We start from the raw sequence: 23,498 nt of genomic DNA, 5'->3' as shown, positions 1-23,498 counted from the left end.
TTCTCCCCGCATAATTCCCTTCTGGAGCAGGTGCAATAATTTCACTGGATCCACCCGGAGTTTTATCAGAGTTAAGAACCCGAATCCATGTCGCATATATGTGTGGTTTCTGTCATGGTTTTGCAAGGTTTGCTATTGCTTTGGTAAGCTCTGAACACAGAAAAAGGGGATATTAACATATCTCATGGCCATTTAACGTTGGTAAGTCATGATATCCAATAAGCTTCAAGGAATGATGACATCAAAGGGTATCTGTTCAGTACTGGGATGACTGCACTTGCGCAATTACGTTTTGGGTTTTTGTTTTGTTTTTTACCTTAGTTAATGACATTTAACTCAGTAATTGTTGACTCCAAACAGGGCCATTACAGTCATTGATGATACCTTAGACTAAATAGCCTTTATCGTTTAAACTTCGAATTTTAACATTCAATTAATTCCCAGTGTCAAGTGATATGCGATTATTTTTTTATTGTAGTTTTTTAGTTTTAGTCTTCTTCTTCTTTTTTTTTTGCAATATCAAATGAGAGAATGGTGTTGAAATCAATACGCTCCGCCATGTGTTCCCTAACTACTCCGTTTCCCATAATCCAATGCAAGTAACGTCAGAATCTCGCGACCGGAGGTGGCTAACTGGAACGCTAGTTAGCTCAATGCAGACTTGATGAGAATTAGAATTTTCTACAGTCGTTCCGCTGCAGCTTCTCCAGTAGTGGAAAGGACGCCTGTCTAGTCTCCACTTTGTACTTGTTAAGCCGGCTAATCATTTACGGAGGAAGTTTTTATTTGCATTCGCAGGAGAGTTTCCGTTTTCTCACGTGCATCATCAGAAAAATGGAGATTTCTCCTGAGATAAAATCAAACAACTTTCTGCTGGACGCTTCTCTGCTGTATAAGGATAGCTGCCCGGAGTTATCGCGCTTCTACATGTAAGATACTTCACTATAACCAAACACGAATACCACTTAAAAGTATATTTTACTTGCAGTCCTTTATTGTTGTGATGCTAGCAAGTGGACGCTAGGTGGAGGTGTTCGCCCAGTGTGACCGGGAAAGTTTCTAGCTCGACGATGATGTCAGGGAAAATTATGATTGTAGCCCCCATTATAGTTCCTTATTACTCAGGCTATAGTTTCGCAGTTATAAGGAACTATAGCTTTGTAACTGATGTCCTGTCAATCATTTTGGGATTGGTTGAGCTCTGACGTCTAACATATTAAGCCACTGTTTAATTCTCATTCTTTTTTCACACGTTAATTTAAATAAGAATGGGTTATGTGCTCGTGCTTTCATTGCTTTTTTATAACTTTTTGTGTTACAGTCACCTCGAGGATAATCGGATCACTGGTGGCTACAGTGAAACTGCAGAAACACATAATACAGTGAAGTCTAAAAATAAGATGTGGCTGCTGCTTACGTTGGTCTTTAGTGGTGCCTCAGGTGTCAATAGTGTTGAAGTTTTGGAGCATGAATTGTTGTACTTTTCCACTGAAGTTTAGCCTGCTGTAGTTCTTCTACAACAGTGACTTACTGTAGCTGGACATGAGCCCATGTGAGAGTCCCAGCCGTGGCTGCTCGTGTTTGTGGGCAAGTTTGCAATGCCTCAGTGATAGTTTCAATTTAAATGAATTACAGTTTGGTGAAATGGTTTCAATTGGTGAGAACGAGACACCTTCCTAGCAAGCTCTGAAATCAAAGCACAAGGAAGTAAACAAAGTGGTGGTGGTGGTGCAGACAGTCCCTCTAATCATCGGGTAAGAGAGCCAGGCAGTATGTAAGCCTCAGCCTCATCCTTGTATGGTTGGTAAACAAACCCAAACAGAGCCCTGATCCAGCATTCCCAAGGTGTCTTATTCTTTTTAGATTCCTGTAATTAAGTCTTTGAATTTTTACTCAGAATTAAACACATTAGTTATTATAGCCACTTTATGATTTTATTCATCATTTACAGTTCACTTCTTGAACTTCAAAATTTTGGTGTCTGATAGCCGTTCCAGACATTGGTGATTGCCGTGTTGTGGTGAAAGCTGGAAGTAATTTCAAGAGAAATCCTCTTAAGCCTTTGTCTGTATGTGTGTGTGTGTGTGTGTGTGTGTATGTATGTATGTATGTGTGTGTGTGTGTGTGTGTGTGTGTGTGTGTGCGCGCGCTCATGCATGCGCTCAGGCTGTGCCCACTTGCTGGTATACAGACTTTTCTTCTTTATTAGGGTTTAAATTGAGCATTAATGCATCTAAAATGTTTTAAAATGTGCATATGTCTGTGTAGGCTCTTTCCACAATCCTTAGACTGTGCATATATGTGTGGACTCCTGCGATTCGTGCATTAGTTGGGTTTCAGCCATGTCCCTGTGTCCTTTGGCTTGTCTTCTCTCTTACCTGAGCCAGGAAATTTGTGGGCAGAACCATGAATGGAAAGAAAAACAGAGGTTTTAATGGTGAAAACCCCAGTCCGGGTCGTTTTCCGGATGTGTGTGAACCCACTGCTGCTTTAATAACATTGATCTGTTCCCCAGATTCCCCGGCTATGATTAGCTGTGGTATTTGAGAACATTTTGAACACATTTAACTCTGACCAGCTGTCCAGCAGGCAGGACACAAATCTAAATGTTTGGCTTTGTAACTCAGAGACCTCACTGGTTTTATGCCAAAGTGCCTGGCAGAGAAGACACAATGAACAGCCACTGCCAAAATGTACACTTAGCGCCATGAGCTAATTAAGTGATCCGAGTGATAATATGAGAGGCAGCATACAGGAAGGAACTCATGCTACGAATGAAAGCCTCAGACGCATGCTTTGAATGCACAACTGATCAAACCGTGCACCCGCGACAGGAGAGGAACTGAAAATATTTGAGTCGGCATACATTGGTGTACGTGATCAGAGTGCATTGATGTTCTGAATCCTGAGGAATTACGACCATGTCCATGTGTTCCTTTGGGGGTTTCCACTGTCTCCACTTTCTGCAGGCCAATGCGTCACTGGAGTGTTTGTTCTGTGGGTGCGCAATTACTCATACGCTCATACTCCGCATATTTGTAGGAGATGGTGTTACTGCCTTCTGGCACAGTCTTCACCTTCTGCCAGGCCAATGACTGAATGAGTTAGTATGTATGTTTGCATGGGGCATTACACCTATTGTCGAATTCGATGTACAAGTACTTGGTGTGCTTATTGTGGCTCACGTTGTTGAATCAGTGAAGCTTTTTCCAGTAAGTTCGTAATCATAGTTGCGTGTCTGGTAACTAGACCTTGACTGGCTGTTCTGATTACCAAAACAAATATGCATGTCGTCTGCTGGACAAACAATTTGGAAACTTGTTTTGGTTTCTTGTTTTGTCTTTTATTGTCCTCACACAGGCCTCACATGGTTTTCAGTCTAGAAGTACAGCTGCAATTGCTGTGTGTTGGTTATTATTATTTGAACTCTTGAGTAATTAGTGTGGGAGAAATATATAGCAAAAGCAAGAGGGCTTCAAGGCATGATTGTTCCTTAATAACTTCTGATTGTTTTCTTCATTTTGGCTGTGACATACCACATTCCCAAAAGAAATCACCTACTTAGTCGGCCTAACAAACCTAATTCAGGACCAATGTAGTCAAAAGAAGGTTAATATTTCCATCTGCAGTAGTTTATATTTGGTGGCGTGGCTCTGTTTTGGGACCTCCCTGCCTCTCCATGTGAATATGTGGAGTGCATAAGGCATAAGTCAACTGAGTGTAGGCTGAGGTATCTTTTGATAGAATGCCCTATATCAGATTTACACGTAGATTTGTAGAAGGATATCAGCCACGTGTTGTCAGCTCACCCTGGGATCAACTTATATGCCACATTTGCAAAGTAAACAGAGAAATCTAACCCTCTTGTTTGCTAGCTTGAAGCAATGATTTTGTTGCCTTTTTTTGTTTTTTGTTCACCAGTTGACCTGCCAACAAAGCATTTTTGTTATTTTTATTTCAACTCATATCTGCCATTTCTTGATGTATGCTCTATCATCAAGGTAAGGAAAGGTAAGTCGATTCTGGTCATCTGGACACTGTTTTTAGCGGGAGAAAACGTCTTCAGTGTGGACCTCTTCAGCCTCTTCAGAGCCTCAGCCCCAGTAAGCTGTGTAGGCAGAGATCATCCTCACTGATCTTTGATGCCCACCCAGTCATTTCGTTCTAGAAGCAGGCCTGAAATATGACAAACCTCTCATTAAAAAAAAGAATTATCCAAAGGGCAAAGAATTAAAGGTTAATCCAGATATGCTTGGATTGCATTCTCTTAAGCCTCTTTTTCATTAGTACCTACTCAACTTGACTCCAATATGCGTAGGGCCATTACAGCAAGGAGGTCGAAAGTCCTCTGACATCATTTGTATACGACACAGGCTATATTTATTGCTTTTTTTCCAGACTCGGTTACCACGGTGTTGTTTTTTATGTAGCCATTTCCCTCATCGCTGCGTTTCAACAGTACCAGTTTTGATTTTTGTCACTCTTATGAGTCCTCGAGTAACTCCACTGACTAGCCAATGCTGATGGACGCCCATGGAACTCCGGGCAAGTGGCTACAAAAAAAATATTTGGTCCTAGGTATTACCACCTAATGGGAAACCATAAAAACAGAGTTGCGTCAAGCCAAGCCGAGCTATTGCTGACTGTCCTCACTGACCACTCGAGTGCTTAAGTCAAAAAGCTACATTTATTCAAAACACTTTATGAAGCTCACATCCAGAACCGATTCTAGAATCACCAGTTATCCTAACATGCATGTCTTTGGATTGCGGCATGAAGTTCAAATTCAACCATCCAGGAGATTTGAACCCAGTCTTCCTCCTGTAGGGCAGCATCACTAAGCATGGCATCGCTGTCTTGTTAAATTTGTCACTGCATTTTTTTCCTGCTGTTTGTCACCACCTTTTAAAGACCTTTTTCCCTCTTCCGTTCCCTTTATCCAACACTTGCCCTCATTTCCTCTCGTACTGTATCACTCCTGTTACATCTTCTCTCAGCAGGAGCAAATGATCCTCAGACTGAGAAGGACCTGCTGGCCTCTTTCGCTGTAAGGTCCAGGTGATGAATGAAACCATGTGAATCGGTGCTGTAGAGGGGCATACTTTCTAGACTATTTCAAGGACTGATTGTGAAGCTGCTACCTGTGCTAGGCCTTTGTGTCTAAATATCTGAATGAGTTACAATCTCCGGTGAAGGTTTTTCAAGACATGCCAGCGGCCCTGTTGTTTTCCCTGATGGTAGCAATAAAATATTCATAATGCTTTTCATTTCATGCTGCAGACAGCACTTCTGTCTATAATCACATTATTACCTTGTAGCCGACACATAATTTCCCCTCACTGCCCTACTGCATCCTCTAGCGCTTCGTTGATCTCCCAGCTGTCAGCAGTTCATCCGTAGGACGCGTATCTTCAGCGTTTATCGCCACAACCGAGCATGCACTTAAAAGGAGATGCATGACAAGTATGTTAATAAGATTTGCACACTGGAAGCAGTCTTTGCGGTGCAGCCTTTCGGAGAGCTGGCTCATTCAGGAAGCTGTGGTAAGGGAGAAAAAGATTCCCTAAAAACATTCCTCGTCTCCGAACTTGAGTCATTCAGTTGTTTTTAGCAGGCTGGTTGTTGGAGGATTGTCTTTCATCTCATGCCAACAAACAGCTCTTGCTTTTGTTATCAATATGTATACTGTATAGTGGTGATGTGAACTACCATGGGAAATGTAAATCAACTAACTTCCTGAAAAGGATTTTTTTTTTTTTTAAATGTCAGCAGAGAATGATTAAATAGCTTTCCGAACAACTAACTGCATTTCTGGAATTGTTCAAGGTCCATGAGTCATTATCACTTCACAACAGAGTGACAATCCACCACATCGGCCTCATACAGTTTCTCTTCATTTCCTGTATTATCTGCTGACAGGTCGTCTATATAATCTGACAGCTTAATCCAGTCACTGATTATTAAATTGGGGGTAGTATCTAGAGACAGTGATTCAGACTGTGCAGTGACTGATGACAGATATGTTGCAAAGCCCACAGCGTGCTCAGCTGTATCTGAAATCATCCATCAGTACGATGCACCGTTTCACATATGGCGCGGTTGAGAATGCCGGCGGAGCGTATAAACAAACGACTGCCACCAGACGCCGCGGCAAAGGCCCGTAGGTTAACTCCAGATTAAAGCCGACCCCGCGCGCCCTCCTCCCTTTCCATAAGCAGACAGCCCTATTTCTGTCTGTCCCTGACACACGTGCAGCCGGACAATAAATGTCCCTTTATCGATTTAAGCCCTGAGCTAATTTTAGTGTGGCTTAGTTGTGACTCAGTTAAAATATCTCATTGCGAGTGTTCCCAAAGCGGGGGCAGCCGCATGGGCGGTGAAGCCACTGAATTGGTTTGGAAAGCTGCCCCGTATTGTTTGGGAGAGACCAGTTTTTCCGGTTGCATGTTTTCCACTCCACATAATGGGAATAGATAGTCTTTTTTTTTTTTTTTTTCCCGTCCCCAAAAATTGTTTCCATCTTGTAATTTGTGTGTTTGCAAACATCTATTTTATGCAAATATGCAAGCAATAAACATATTTATTTCAATATTTTCCATCACACTGTCTCTTACCTTGTTTCTTTCACTGGTCCAGCGTTACAGGAGTTGTTGTGATGTAAATTGAGAGGAGCATTTCAGGATACATGCACGTTAAATGACAAATAAAGTATTTTAAAAATGCACATATACAAGATGTACATTATTAAAATGATGCCTCATGATCGTGTTGTTGTGTTTTGACATAAACTCGGTTATAATTGAAGTCTCAAACTCGTCTCCTCTTTCTCATTCCCAGGCAGGGGTCTTTAAAGGCTAACGGTAAGTTCACGGAGACGTGAGTCCTTGAACGAACTCCCGTTTCATTAAAATTTCTTCTTCCTGTTTCACTTTTGCATGTTTTCATCAGTTCTGCCCCAGAGTGTAATAAGCACGCACAGAATGCAGTAGTAAGTAGGACCTTGTCACTGGCTTGTCAAGGTTGATAAAACTCACTAAATCCTCCGCCAAATACTCAGAGGCAGCCAGCTGTCTCAAACAGACTGCCCAGTGGAATCAAACACCCACACGTAGACACTCACAGACACACAAACTCTCAGACCCATGCCAGCCGAAACCACATAAAACGGGAGTGGTGCCATTTAGTAAGACTCCTCAGACTTTTCTCCTTAAATAGCACAAAGACTCGTCCCAAACTAAGTAACGTGGTGTTTGTTTGGAGTTCTATTAAAATGATCACATTTTTCTATGGAAATAGAAATATCGACTATTAAATGATAATTCCAAGATCAAACTATCACCTTTCTGTTATAAATCTCATTTCCTCGTTGTTTAAATTGTAAGGGGCCAGTCTCACGCTTGCATATAGTATTGTGCAAAAACCTTGAGCTACCCCTCGCTTCTTTATATTTGGAAATGTTTGTACAATTCTAACGAGTCTGAAAGTCAATATCTGGTGTGATCTCCTTTATTCTTTAACACAACCTGAACTCTCTGAGATAGCTTTCATTTTTTTTAAGTAGTCTTCAGGAATAAAAACCAAAAAAACAACTAGTTATTGGCCAAAGAAAAACCTTGAAAGACCTTAAGCAAGCCTGGAGAACTATTGCTCAAGAGCACTTTCAAAATTCCAAGAAAATCTAGTTACTTGGAAGATAATGTAAGACAAAAAGGAGGGTGGCTCAAGATTTTCAATTCAATTTATTCAATTCAATATTTATATAGCGCCAAATCACAACAACAGTCGCCTCAAGGCGCTTTATATTGTATTGTGGACCCTACAATAATACATACAGAGAAAAACCCAACAATCAAATGATCAAAAGACTTTTGTGCAGTACTGTCCATTTCAGCAATTTTTGGTTGTTTGATTGTTATTTTGTTCAAAAGATACGTTTTAGATTGTCTGTGTCTTTCATTTGCTTTCAGGACCTCTGAAACAAAAGTTCTCCAGTATGCTGCACAACACTGGGGTGTGTCCGTACTGTTGCCAGTGGCTCCACCCTGACAATCACCATGTGCGGCTGAGGCCCAAGCAGCGTCCATCAGCACGGGTGCAAAGTGTCCTGCTCAGGAAGGCCAGAGGCAAACGGCTCAGCCTGGTGCAGAAAAATCTGCTGTGCCGCTTCCAGAAGTCCTCGTCGGTACTGGTGAGAAGGCAAACAAACTACAAATCTAAGCACCTGATTATGTGTTTTACTGCACTGCAGCATATTGTTCAGGAGTACAATGGAAGTGACAATTCAAAACCAAGGCAACACAAGGTGCTTTACATAAAACATGCAGGGCCAAAGGAACATAAAAGAAAGGCACACATGTATTTACAAAGAATAAAAAATAAGATAGCACCAAACACAAGAGTAAACATCACGGACGAGTCCAGTGCAGTGCGAGATATAAAGAAATCTCTCCAAAAAAGGAAGCAACGCATGGCAAACATGGATTTAAAAGAGCAGAGCACACCTCTGGTTATGTCTGGGAGTTTGTTCTGGTTATATGATGCATGCTTCTCCGTGTTGAGTCTTTACTCGGTTTAACCAAGTAATCCCAGCTTTAAGGCTGAACAGTTTCCTCAGCTGTAGTGATGTTAAACTAAAGGTCAGTAGTTATTTTGTGATATGTGGGATAGCTGCTGATATGTGATTTATTTGTGAAATCTGTATTTTTTTAATTGTTGGTAATACGGCTGCTTCTGATAACCCGCCATATTCTAATGATTGTATTCTCTTAAATATCACTTGGACTTTAGTGTGGACTTGACTGCTTATTCTGTAGCTATTATTGACCTCAGAGCATAAATGAGCCAGGGGAGATCTACACTGCCCTGCCTCTCGCTTTTGTAGAGCGAGAGGCAGGGTACACCCTGGACAAGTCATCCGTCTGTCACAGGGCTAACACAGAGGGACAGACAACCGTTCATCCTCTCATTCACACCTACAGCCAATTTAGCATCACCGGGTTTCCTAACATGCATGTCTTAAGATTGCGGGAGGAAGCCAGAGTATCTGAAGAGAAACCTCACAGACACATGAAGTACAGGAAAACTCCACAAGAAAAGCAGAAGCCTGGATGCAAAAGAAAAAGAAGAAAAAGAATGATCAGTTTATTATAACTTAACTAGTCCTGAATTGTCTCATAATCTATTTTTTGAGCCATTTTTGCCATTTAAATCGATGAAGTCATTAGTATTCATTCCACAGAAAGTGTCTGGTATCATTATGGCGCTCCACTTACTGCTCCAGCCTTACAGTTGTCCCATTAGGCTTAACTGTAAGAGCTAATGTTGCTAGAGAGTGCTTTGTCAACATTCACTCTGTTCACCCCACAGTCCTCTCCCAAATTGTTATAGTGGTCCCCTTTGTCTGTCGTCTTAATGGATGGCACCAAGCAAGAATAAAATGTAAAAACAGATTTTGGCCAGCACACACCCACTCTACTGATAAACCCATTTAGATGAGGAAGCTAGTGATGGAGCATGCAGCTATAGGGTCATTTTCCCCAGCACCGGTGATAGCACTGAAGAGCCCCTCTAGCGATCTGACATCAGCCTAATGAAGAGCAGCTTTAGTGGAAATGCTGCTGCATCATTAAAATCTGGTCTGGTTCATTTAGTATGCAGGTATTCACGACAAAAAGCACTTTGAACCCACTCTCCACTTTGTATCTGTTGACTCTGAGGGCTAAGAGGTAGATAGAGAATGAGAGCGGTAGCAGGATTAAAAAAAAAGAAAGATAGTGAGAGGAATAAATGCAGAATGAAGTTCGAAATATTAAAAGGGGCAAGAGGGAGAAAGGCAGGTAGATGAGGTGAAAGGAGTCAAATCATGGACTGCAAAAAGAGCTGGGACCTTGTGTTATAATTTCTAATGCAGCACTTCTACTTTTAAGGGCTGTTGTGAAGGTGAGATTGGGGGTCTGATAAAGAGATTTATCAGATCCTGGATCAAGGAAGGATACACAACATGATAGTAAGGTGAACAAGCTATACTTGCTATACTTGTTAGATAAAATAACAACAAAGAAATAAAGGGCTGGGCACAATGTCTGTGTAGGTTTCTGCGGTAGTGTCTGTGGTAGTCTTAGGAGCTTGAAAAGAACTATCACGCCATGTTAAAAAGCTCAAATCAAACTCAAGTCATGCTCAAACTGGTTTCTTTAACATGACAATTAGTTCACTGTATTTTAATGGCCTCCAAAGCCAGCGCATGGGTCGTGGGATCATGGATCTGCTGTCACACATGTGGTCCAATCAGTCCCAGACATCCTGTCCTTAAGCGTGTGTGGCTCCCCTGTTATTAAACTCGTAGCTAAACAGAACTATGCTGTGTGTTTTATACTGAAGGCCACTCTTAAAGACATTGAGCCGTGATTATTCACGTTTCCGCCGACTCATTTGTCAACAATCATCACGATGAACAGTGTGGATGTTTGTCCATCACATGACTTCCTCGTAAACCAATATGGCGCCAAGAATGTCCTCCAAGGTATTTTTAACCTCTGTTTTCATGGTCACTAGCCTGCCCAATGTTCAAAAGACAGCAAGTCAAGCTACACATGCGGGTCATGATAGACTTGTGCTCAGTAAAAGGGCGATAGCAAGCTGATATGCTTAAAATGCACATTGATAGAGTCGTGACGATAAGAGGTGGAATGTGAAAAGCTTCCTTTGCTTTTCCTCCTTGACACGACGCTGATGAAAAGAGCAAAGCAGCTCTGACAGGAAGAAGGGCTCAGCACGAGCTTGGATAAAAAGATTGGCATCCACTTGGTTTCATAGTTAGAGCATGAAAGGGGAATCATTATTTTATTATTTTCCAAATGCATGAAAAATAATCCACAGAATGAGAAATGAAATGTGTCACAGTGACCATTGAATTTGGCACCTGTTGTTGTTGTTGTTTCATTTTTTAATTGCTTCATTTCAGTGGGCCAGAGTCAAGTGTTATGGCTGTGTACACAGTATATTAGTCTCCTCTTACGGTCAGCCACGTAAGTCTGTTGTGTAAATTTACCTTTGTGTGTTTTTTTTATCTTGAGCAGGAGACAGGTGTTTATTTTAAACAACGTATGACTATTTGTAGATGCAAAGACTCATTTCTCTTGTGCGCTCATTTGTTTTCAGAAGCATCAGAACAGTTACGGGGCCTTTTTGTGGATGAGATTTGTTGTCAATAATGTCAATATTTTTATCGATCTTTTATAGTTTCATATTTGCATTTCTCTCACTTACCTGCATTTAGAAAGTCTTTGCACAAATTATCAGTTAAACTCTTTAACATTGAAGCAGTGTGAATAATCTTGAACATGCACGCTATATGCATGCTCCACCCTATATGCATGCTCCACCCTATGTGCATGCTGCACCCTATATGCATGCTGCACCCTATATGCATGCTGCACCCTATGTGCATGCTTCACCCTATGTGCATGCTCCACCCTATGTGCATGCTCCACCCTATGTGCATGCTGCACCCTATGTGCATGCTGCACCCTATGTGCATGCTCCACCCTATATGGATGCTGCACCCTGCTGTAATAGGTGCCATTTTCAATACACATGCCTTAAAACAGTGTATTTTTGCAGTAAATTTAAAAGAGCAGCTTTTCTAGCTAAAATGTAAGCATGCAAACATCAGAAGGGACCACTGGACCAGTAAATACAAATTTATAGTCATGCACACAAGCGATTTGCAGCGTTTATACTCCAGGGTGTAAATCCCCTTGATTTCACACTGTATTGCTATTGCCGTGTGTGTGTGTGTGTGTGTGTGTGTGTGTGTGTGTGTGTGTGTGTGTGTGTGTGTGTGTGTGTGTGTGTGTGTGTGTGTGTGTGTGTGTGTGTGTGTGTGTGCTGCCCTTATGGTGGGATGCCAGTGCATGACAGGCTTTCCTCGGCCCTGTGAAGTTGTCTTAGTGCTGCGATAAATCACTTTGTTTATGCGTGCTGAGCGGGTTATCCAGCAGTGGATCTGGGAATAGGTTGGATGCAGCGCCACAAAAGAGGCAGAGACCCTAAATGGAGCGAAGAATAGCCTATTGTCCTCCTGCATTCTTCTCTTCTTCCTCCTTGAGTTTAGTTTTAGACTTTCTATCAGAGTTGCTTGTCACAAGGAAAATGTATTCTGTGCTTTCATGTTTTTTCAGGTGATTAGTGCATGTCTGCATTAGGAAAAATATTTCTGTTGGTCCTTTTATTCATTCTCATTCAGTTCGTTTTCAGAATACAAGATGAACCAGATATGAAGGAGCAAAGTGACAGACCATAGGTCGTTCTGTTTTTGGCACATTACACACGGAGCCATCTTTCTGATGCGACTCAAATCTGTGATTTATTTTTTAAGTCACCACTTCTTCTTGACCTCACTGACCAGCTCTCATTCTAGTACCTTTACACACTCCAGTCTCTCTTGTTACTTCTCTCTTAAGTTCTATCTCAGCTCATCTACCCGACCACAATCTGACCTCTCACATTATGCTTTCTCCATTTCTCCTTCCTTTCTTGGCCATGTCTTCACCACATTTCGCTTTCATTTATCTTTAGTGGAAAATGTGCCGCTTGAGGCCATGACAGGAAACAGGAGGCAGCGATGTCTAGCTGGTGTTTTGCCTGTTTGCTGTCAGGGAGAAGAAAAGGTTACGCTGAGGGGGAGCAGGATTACAAGAGGGGAAAAAATATTGGGAAAGACAGATGATTAGAGATGAAAGCATTTTTTCGATACAAACAGAGGAGTCACAGTGGGAGGTGGAAACACTCACTCTTGTGCCACGTGTGTGGGTATTTAAGTAAAGCATTTGAAATATGTTAACATCTACATACTGTACGTAGCAATGGCAGGAGTCACGGGAAACTGATGCCAGCTGAACTTGACATCCTTGAAGAGCAAACGAAAACCAAAATATGCATAATGTAACATACAGTTTAATTATTTTAAGCATCCACACTTTCTTCTCTCCACTGTCATCATGTCTGTAGTTGAGTAGACATGCGGGATAAACCCCATATAGAGAACTTAAAGTGGTACCACTGCAGCATGTCATCTCTCAATTAACGTCTTGATGCAACTATTAAAAAGTCTGCTTTGGAACTTGGCGTTCCCTCTGTTCGGCTTTCGCATCCTCACTCACCAGCATTTGAATCATACGCTTTCTGAAATTGAATCTGTCAGCACGTGTGTGCATTAATGGCATTCGCTGCATGTCTTCTGTAAAGCCAAGTACGGGCCATTCGTCATCTCTATAATAATCAGGGCAGAGTTCTAAATCCAGATCTGTCTCTGGGCTCTTTTCTTTATTCCTCAGCCTCAAAACTTCACCTGTGTTTTGAACAGCCTGATGGGTGGAGATATATCTCCAAGGTAAAGATTTTTGTAAATTTAAATGCAGACTGTACTCTGTGGTTGTGTTTGTTTGTTTGTTTGTTTTAAACTTACAAATGCAGACAGCTCTAGGTCATCAAATGTTGCTATTGTATTCTCAAACTACTCAGAACTGCATGATTTTATAAATATATTAAAAGTATGTAGTGCCTGGTTTGCATAAACTTCAACAGAAAATGTCTGAGGGACTTTGACAAGTATTTCTGTCACTTTTTTTTATTATTATTATTTATTCAGAGCTCTTTTTGAATGTTGGCTGCCTTTTCTTCTGTTCTCTGTCTCTCATGCTGCTTTAATAATATTGTGTTCTGGGCTGTTGGTAGGCCTGCCCATGACTGATGGTGTTCCATTATGTGTTTTTATATCCAGCTATGCTTTTATTGCATTAGCAGTATGTTTGGGATACCTGGATTTAAAGGGATCATGTATTGTTGGAAAATGGGAGTCGTTGCCAATTAGATCCTTTCCAGGTGGTTTTTCATGGTCTAGCAAACTCTGACGGTACTTTTCTGTTTTCATAATTCTTGTTTTGACAAGATGTCCAACACCACTGGCTCAAACGCAGCCCCAAGCCATGACAGAGCCTCCACCATGTGTTTATAGATGGCTGTAGACACTCACTGTTGTACGTCTCTCATAACCAGTGTTGGGCAAGTTACTTTGAAAAAGTCATTAATTATAGTTACTAGTTACTTCTTCAAAAGAAAAACCTGAGTTACAAGATACAAGTAATTAATTACTTGAAAAGTAACTATTGCTTTACTTGAAAAATGAGGGTATAATTGGCCATTTTTGACTACTTTTGATTTTCCCTCTACATTTCACCTTTAAAAACTATTTACTTTGTCAGCTTCAACCGTCTGTTTGTTGAAAAATAGTAACGCGACCGCACCGCATTGTCTTGTTAGTAACGGTAGCGGCCTTGTAAAGATAGGTATAGTAATTAGTTAGATTACTCATTACTGAAAAAAGTAACGCCGTTAGTAACGCCATTACTTGTAACGCCGTTATTCCCATCACTGCTCATAACCACCTCCCTACAAGAGCTTTTCTTTTATACATATAAACAAAAAGAAAAGGATTACAGATGATCTGTACATTCAGGGTAATTAGCCCGTACCTTTAAGGCTGTGAAATAAAAGGAAAAAAGAAGGAAAAAGGGAAATGAAGAGAAGCAAAAACGAGAAATATAAACATTTGTATGATATTTCCCAAAGAAACATAATCGCTGCAAAATAATCCCATTCATTTACTGACTACAATTCAAAAATTTCAAGTTAGGATTCATCACTCCATCAGATCTGTTGCCACTGATTTTCAGTCCAGTTCTTGTGTCATTTGTCATACCTCAGCCTTCTCTCCTTGTTCCCCTTTCTCCAGAATGGCTTCTTGACAGCCACTCTTCCACTGAGACCATTTCCAATCCGGGTTGAGGTAGTAGATAGATTTAAGTGAATGTCCAGATGGATCTCTCAGGTCCTGTGACAGGTTTGCTGGATTTTTTCTGTCAGCACACACTGCACACCGTGCCCAGATTTTCATTTTTGCCATGTGTTTTTGTGACGGGATGATAGTGCCTAAAACTACAATTTGGGTTCTCTGCTGTGTGTTATGTGTAGATGCAACATTGGGCTGTCCCTTGAGTTAGCTGCTTGTGTTAAAGATTCACAGGTCAGTGTTAAGTGGCTTCATGAATAAGAAAACAGTCCTCTTAGAAAAACAACAAATGTCTAAAGAAAAGCTTTGAAAGACGCTCGAAAGCCTGCAGAACTATTGTTTAAGACCACTTTAAAAGTTACAAGAAAGTCTGGCACCTTGGAAGCAAAATATAAATAAATCAGGCATGCCTCAAGACTTTATACATTACTGTAGTTTTTTTTCCTCTCCATATCTAAAAGAACCTGCAAACACTTTTCACTCTGGAGTATTAGAAATCAGATTAGCATAGGCAGCAGATGTTGATAAAAACTCACATGGGAGTTATTATGAAGAATTAGAATGTTTTTTTTTTTCTTTATCTAATCTGGCTGACTGGAAATAAGTTTGTTGAGGACTGCGGGTAAACCATCATTTCACGTCTTTGAAGCTGTTTCCCGGCGTTTGCTGTTTTTGGCTCTTGAGGCTGACCGGCTTGTGCGACGCAGGACAAAATGTGACCTTTATCACTGACAAGAGAGCGAGAAAGAAAGAGAGAAACAGATATGTTTTTATGGCAGCATGCAGGAGATCTGCATTCAGATCAGGTGTCTGTGTATTTACCAGCCTGCCTGCCTCCAGACAGTGTGACTAAGTGGCTGCATGCACCCAATCACAGAGCAAGGCCATGGCGAGAGGAAAGTTTATACTTCTTGCCTCGTATTGATCCCCAACTGCTCTTCTGCTTTCAGCTTTATTGCGTTGTATTGATGCGGTCTCGAATGACTTTCACACACAGCGTATGTGGATAATCATACTTTGATGTTCACAAAAACAGAACCATCTCATCACACGATAGACATTTAGCACTGATAAACAATTATATGACTTATATTTCTACTTTAGGAGTCCTAACAGACGCTTCATTCTGTGACTCACTCTGCTACTCTACTCATCTTCCTCCTCTTGGGCAGTATTGCACTGCTGAGGTCAGATTAATCAACCAAAGCTGACCTCTGACAGCAGAGAGAAAGCTAGGAAGGGAGGTATTTATGGAGCAGAGGCTATTATTAGCAGGAAAGGTCCATCTGCAGAATTGATGTGTGTGTGTGTGTGTGTGTGTGTGTGTGTGTGTGTGTGTGTGTGTGTGTGTGTGTGTGTGTGTGTGTGTGTGTGTGTGTGTGTGTGTGTGTGTGTGTGTGTGTGTGTGTGTGTCAACAATGTTGACTGCAAACAATGTTGACTACTTATAATCATGAAAATGAGCAATTGCAAAGTGCAGGAATGTTTGTCGTATGCTGGGAGAGAAGTACAGTATGCTCTGGAAGAGAAAATAAAAGTTCTGGCCGATTATTTGATTCGATTTTTTGTTTTAGACTCAGAGAATGTTAAACTCTGTTCTCATTTGTCACAGTATTGGGTTACACACAACAGTCAGCTTGCCAGAGATTGAACTACAAGAATTACAGCTGCAGGATCTCATTGATCTCAGGTTATTTAAATTGAAAGTTTTCACCTTTGTGAACTATCTAACAGTCTATTTGCTCATTTAAAGTTCAAACCATTACACCGTTCGTAACTTAGACCTGCGTTCTTTCGTTCAGGAAGTCGTGCATTAATCTATGACTTGAGCTTTATTATTTTTATATGCAGAAAGAGCCGCTGCAAGACTGCACAGTTTAGAGGCAATTACACACTCCTGGCATTAAAATCATGGCATGAAATTGAACGGGAACCTTACTTTCTGCAAAAAAATAAATAAATAAAATGCTTAATATCCCTTGGGGTGTATATAGGTGGTTGTTTATCCGCATTAGCCTTATGCTTGGTTGGCCAATGCGCTGGTTTGTCTGCTGCCAGAATGCCAAGATGAGGAAATCAGATCTCTCTCTGCCACCGATTCACGTGTGGCTCTGCAAGTGCATACGCCGCATGTCGAAGGATTAGCGTAAATTAAACAGGTACACGTGACTAGGATTGCATTTTAGGTTGTCATGATTTCTTATCACTATGCAACAACCTTACCGTCACTGTCGTCTGAGAGTGGACAGCGTCATTTCCTAGGCACTTTCCAGTTGCTGATTAGCATCTCCGCTGTGCACTTACATGCACACACTTTTTTATTAGGGAAAGATTTTTAGATCCTGTCATATCAGCGCTTCATTCGAGCTGGCTAATGACAGCGAGGCCAGGAGAGGATAAACAGCATGAGGTCATCCTAGTTGTAAACATCCATCTGCAACCAGCTGTCTCTCTGTGTTTGATCTAGCCCACCATTAACTATGTGCACCCCTCCCTCCCCTGGAGTAATCATTTGAAGAAATCATAGTCGTCAAAAGTTGAAACACGAAAATCTGCGTTGTCACCTAAATGTCTCCAGCTCTTATTACTTACAGCATGTGTTACAATTGAAGCTATATCATCTATAACAGAACAGCAATTAGTTTTCTGCTTAATGATATACCCCCATACCCCCTGTTATGATTTGGTTAGATAAAAATTTAATGATGTATGGGAAGAAATTGTTTGATCATTGCAGAAACAGGAAGTGGTGATGGAAAGATTATATGAAAGTGCAATAAAGCAAACGGTACGCATCACAACATTTATGTAAGTGGATAGGAGGAGGTTAAAACTGGAACTATCCACATTGAATTTGGCGGTTTCACATCCCGTAACTCAAACACGATTGGAGGTCACTGCCAGGAATCTGCCAAAACTTACAACCCTCTATTCAAGTGCATCACAGTAATGATGCAACTGCATGCAAGGAGTGTTTATGAACTATTTTACATTGCTGCAAAAAAACTATGTTATTTAAAAAGTCAGTTCCTCCAACTCCAACCAAATATTGTTTTCAGTGGTTTGTGCCATGCAAATATTTTAACTGTGAAAACGAAATTCATAACTAATCAGATCTAATCTGTTTGGCCTGAGGGGAAAAAGCAGGATGGATTCTTCCTGCAAAACTAATATAACTATTTTATCCATTTGTCTAAAATGTCTCTATGTGACCAGAAACTAGTTCCAGTATAACATCTTTATACACCTGCACCTTTTTAATATTAGTGCATTACTTTGCTTATAGATACTCCAGACTTTGTGTGCCTACTTTACTGAACAGCACCAGTTATTCCAAGTTTGGAATACTTTGTTTGAGGAAAGGTTTTTTTTTTTCACTGTTGAATGTCCTCTCTCAGCTGAATGTGCCTTTCTACATTTATTTTAGACTCCTTATAAGATAACTGCAGTTTAGGAGATATCCATCCATCTATCCATCGAGGGCTGGAGCCTGTCTGAGCTGTCATACAGCAGGAGGTGGCGTACACTCAGAAGAGGTCACCAGTGCATCACAGGGCTACTCAAAAACCATCAATAATAAAATCTTCATATTCAAACCACATACAATGCATAGATTAGAAATTCCACATTTCTAAAATACTGACCCAAGATAACTTCTTAAAAGGCAGCCAGTTATGCCTTTCCTTATTTTTGTGTCCTACATGTACTGCTACAATGGTGAGTGCTCATACTAAACATGGATTAATGTTTCAATTAGTGAGCACACGCACAACGCATGTGCTTTGCCTCATCTCGGGGTACAGAGTTATATCTAAGCACAGTTGACGTCAGATTTAAACCTTCAGTTTGCAAGAGGCAGCCAGTCAGAAGAAAGGTGGCTTAAAGGCCAGAGGAAACTACTTAAAATGTCTTATTTCAATCAGATCCAGCCCGTCATGTCAATCAGATGACGTGATGGGCCACACCAAGCACATTTATTTAAACAGAAATAATGATTATAGTGCACTATTATTGTGCTTTATTAATTGCTGCATGTTAGGTGTGTTTATGCAAAGCTACTCCTGTTCAGTACAGGTTTTTTATTTATATTATTTTTTATTTTTGCTTGAACACAAAATTCTTTGTGGTTTGAATCTGTTTCACGTTACATCTAGAGTACAAGTAAATAATAAACAGCATTTAAATGATCAGTTATTCAGCAGTATTTACTAAATGCAAGTGTTCTGAGTTTGGATCTTTTGTTAACAAATAGACTTAATCAAAAGATCTTGCATGCACTAGTAACACTGCGATCCATCCTCTAGAGAAAGTCTGGGGTTATTTAGTCCATCTGCTTCACAGAGCATTGGTCAGTCCTCATTGAGCCACACCCCTATGCACAGATGGGTGGGTCAGTTGCTTGGCTTTGTCACTATAAAGCGGGACTGGCAGGCTCCTTTAGTAAACACTTCTCTAACGGTGCGGTAAAAACGAAGAGGAACCCAGAACTAAGTGCTGGTTCACTGAAACCCAACTCTCCAACACTCGGCAGTAGACACCTGTCAGAATCTGAAATGGCTACATTTGTGTCGGTGAGTTTTCCATCTCCTCAGCATTCAGGACTGTCAACAGTTTGGCTCAGATTTGCTGACCTCTGCAGCGGTGGTCTGTTCAAACCAGTTCTAATGTTGTGGCAACTCTGGATAGCTTCTGTCACTACTGGGATTTTTTTATGCTTAGATTTTGGAGGGATATTGAGGTTTTATTGAACACTGTGCACTGCATTTGCTACTTTAAATAAAGTTTTACTTAAGAGGAAAAAAAGTGTAAATGGCTCTTCTGTTCAAGATTTTTATTTTTCCTGTGCTGGAGTTAGCTGAAGTTATTTGACATTTGTTAAAACAGCAGAAAAAAATGGCATATCTTATAATTATAGCAGGGTCATGATGCTGGGATGATTTTCTATATTGTTACCATCACTCAGTTCATTCTGTGGTGTCTTATAATGGGCTGCAATTGATAAGAAGTCCTGCCTAATACTGAAGAGTATATATAAAGTAATTGTGGCTTACAATAGCAGTCAGTTGTTTTGTTTTTTATCTGTTTGTCCGAGTCACATTATGATTCCATAACTTATTTGATTAATCATTGATGGTTTATTAACAGCCTGTGTGCACACCATGACATGTACTGCTGTTTCATGCACCATTTCATTTGGACACACAGTCATAGGCCAAGAGTTATTATGCATGTTGTCTTAAATTGCAAGGATCTCCTGACCTGTAGTTCTACCTTGCAACTTTCCTGCTACTTGTTTTGCCTTACATGGAGTTTATATTTTATTTGAATGCAGTGTGTCTTATTTTGAATTACATAAAACAGTAGGCTCAGCTCAAGCATCAGAGAAGTTGTAGGGGAAAAAATGTTATAGAGTTAAACTAGAAAGAACTAGCCAACAGCTCTGATAGCATCTGTGAATCATGCACAGCTACACCTTTAAATCACAGAATAAGAATATGAAGCTGAATGTGAGCATGGTACATCTAATTTATTGATTAGTACAGTTTTGTTTTTCTTGAGCACAAAGTTCTGCGAGTCTTTGATCTGTTACCCGTTGTAACCTTTCCACATTGCAGTGTACCCTGAATAGGCGAAATTGCATGGCAACAGCCCCACCTTGCCGTCTCATAGGCTAAACACATTGTTTTCCCATCCTGCTTCAAGCAGTCCAACTATTTTCATATCTGCAATGTTCATTGGTAAAATTATCTTTGGCACAGCCAGTGGGAAGAGCCTCAGCTGTTAAGTGAATCTCCTGTCATTAGTAAGCTTCCTCTACCTCACTGTAAACTTTTCCTCAGCTTTGAGATGTCAGTACGTGTCCCTGACATCTGTGAGGCTTGCGGGTTGGCCTGCGTCACCTGTGGCATGTGCACCATTTTTATTACAGCTAGTCAGGCCCAAGTCCACACCAAACTGTTGTGCGTCCCAGAGAAAGCCATTAAACTGTGGAAATGGTGAGTTTTGATGAAAAATAATAGCTAGAATGACAAAAAGCTTCACCTTCCTCTCTAGGATTTACATAATTTGTTGAAATTATACACAAGAAGTTTCAACGGATTTCCTTCCAAGTACTCCTCTGGGGATGCCATGTATGCCTTCACCTCAAAACCTCATTGTGTATGAGCGCAGTGTAGACGCAGAGCATGCATTATTAATGGATATGTTCCTTTCCTTCTCCTTATCCCAGATGGCCACCTGCCATGCCTGCAATAAGACATCCAGGTACAAGGGGGTGAACAGGGATTTTATAGCTACCTTCGCTAAGACCCACAACACACCAGGGAGTGCTGGCAAGCACAAAACCCCACAGTCAACCAGCAGATCCAGCATGAATGCCCACAAGACTCCTGGCAAGGACAGGGCGCCTGCTCATACACCGAGGTAAGTTTATTTTGGTTTGCTGTTACTAATATGCGCAGAGCCAAAAGTTTAGTTACAGCCTTGCTTGATTAAACTTAGTTGGTTCTGCAGACATATGAGACAGTGATGTGTCAGGCATGTTGGGATTTGAGTGATTGAGTTTCTATTAAGTCAGCATTAAGGGAACAAGATGTGCGGGCGGCACGTGTTGGTTCCACGTTTTTCGGATCGTGTCGCTGGTGATAGCTTGCTTTTAACATTTCCTGCTAACCAACAAAATCTTAAGTTACTGTAACTCTTAACTGAACTCTTCCTTCTCTCTAGATTCTCCTCCTCCTCCTCCACCTCCACCTCCACTACTACCACTTCAGGATCAGGCTCAGGCTCAGCTTCCTCCAAGCCTCCTAAAATTAGAAACTGGTTTGTCCGAAATCTAAGCAAGATTCTCCAGCAAGAGGACAACCAGGGCACCAAGAAGGGGGGCTTGAAAGATTTTCTCTCCTCACTTTGAGCATCTTAAGATTATATGCACTTTATCTTTGTGAATACTCTTAAAAAACAAAGAAATGGGAGGAGGCCCGTGTCGTAATCTGTGTAATCCAGAGCATCAGAACTTGAGAAACTAGTTGAGTTTCCAAGCCAGTGAAAAGGCACACAGTTTGTCCAACAGCGCGACAGTTGCTGGGCGGATTGGAGCGGCGCTCCTAGAATCCTGAATTGTAACCGGGGGCACCGAGGTCGCTATTTCAGCTGTCAGTCAGTTTCTGCATCTTCTGCACAGTCAGAAAGACGGGCGGACTTCTTTTCATCTAATTTAACACATCCCCCGTTTGTAAACTCCCGAACTGTGGATGTTGAAGGATTATAAAGTATTTATTTATCAAATTGCCGAAGCATCACAGGAAATCCGGCTTTTCTCTGTGGTGGCATTTGTGGCATGACGAGCTGGTTTACATATATATTTTCTCCATTTTCTAATGTTACAAAAATAGATTTATATAGAAAATATATACCTTTAACTACAATTCATGCTATTTGATGTTCAAACTTTTGTATTTGATTTATTTACTTATTTCAGCTTTCAGTTCTCTCCAGTGGGAACATTTTTCTGTTTGTTTGTTTTTTTATTACAAAGTTGAAATATAGAAGTGATAAATGTAAATATCTCATTGTTACATATTTGTAAATGCATACAAATCAATCACCAATGAAAATATTTGATTATCATTCAGAATGGGACTCACCAGTCACTGTTTACAATGAAAAGGCACATCTGCCAAACATCTGTAGACTTACAATTAGTGTCATCTAAACTTTACATTTTCTTTTGATACTTTCTTTGGCTACATGCTTTTGCACCATTGCTCTATTAAATATGACTTGTGTGTTTTTTGTAATGTCTGATTACTTACGGTTGTAGATTAGCTGTTCAGTGAACACACATTTGTTTAAATCCTGAAATACCTCACATTTATATTTCACTGTGAAATACCTGAAATAAAACTGTGATTTTCAGTCTGTGAAAGCAGGCTCTTTACTTTGTTGCTCTGTTTACTGCTGCTTTTATGTGCTGTCTGCTGATAAATGCACATATTATATGACTATATATTTGGTATTCAGTATGCAATATCAGTTCTTGCCTACAATCTAGAAACTGAGCAATGTTTAAGACACTAAGATGTGGCTGCAAGAAAAGTGTGATCAATAACTTTAGAAAAATTAGCTTAAAAAAACGAAATAAATACACTCATCAGCCACTTTATTAGGTACACCTTGCTAGTGCCAGGTTGGATACTCTTTGGATATTTTCTCCTTTTCAGGTTATTGTCAGTAAACTCTTCTGTGGGAAAATACGAGTGGATCGGAAGCTTCTGACATATGCCATCATGTCCTCTTGAACATGTCTATATGCCTAAATGCAGTTTTAAAAGAATGTATTTATAGAGATCTTTAATGCCCTCATGGGGGAAAAGGCTTTGCAGACACTAGTCCGACGTAATATATATATTTAAAACTTAGATCCAAATGAACTCCGATGTTACCATGACTCAAATTATTCAAAATTTATTTAATAACGCAATAAGCAGATTGGAGCCATCTGAATCTATTACTAATTTTTAGGAAAGCCAAACCTTTACCTTCAAATGGAAGCATTTGAAACGCAACATGCATGAAAAGATGCTAAAGGCGCACGCTGATGGTTTGTTCCGTTGATGTTAAAGGTCACTTAAACGAGGCACAGATG

The 23,498-nt window shown here is 40.6% G+C and overlaps 1 protein-coding gene across 1 annotated transcript; it reads left to right on the top strand.

Moving 5' to 3' along the window:
- Positions 1-607: 607 nt before the first annotated feature.
- Positions 608-22,778, top strand: rmp24 (ribonuclease MRP subunit p24). The gene is made up of 5 exons (XM_026156688.2): positions 608-929; positions 6,838-6,860; positions 7,968-8,188; positions 21,081-21,274; positions 21,578-22,778. Exons 1-5 carry the CDS (start codon positions 835-837, stop codon positions 21,762-21,764), a joined length of 720 nt encoding a protein of 239 aa, XP_026012473.2. The 5' UTR covers positions 608-834; the 3' UTR covers positions 21,765-22,778.
- The last annotated feature ends 720 nt before the right edge of the window (positions 22,779-23,498 follow it).

The sequence above is a fragment of the Astatotilapia calliptera genome, chromosome 22 (genome assembly GCF_964374335.1).
Source record: "Astatotilapia calliptera chromosome 22, fAstCal68.1, whole genome shotgun sequence".
In the NCBI taxonomy this organism is placed as follows: domain Eukaryota; kingdom Metazoa; phylum Chordata; class Actinopteri; order Cichliformes; family Cichlidae; genus Astatotilapia; species Astatotilapia calliptera.
This window is presented reverse-complemented; position numbering and strand designations above follow the sequence as displayed.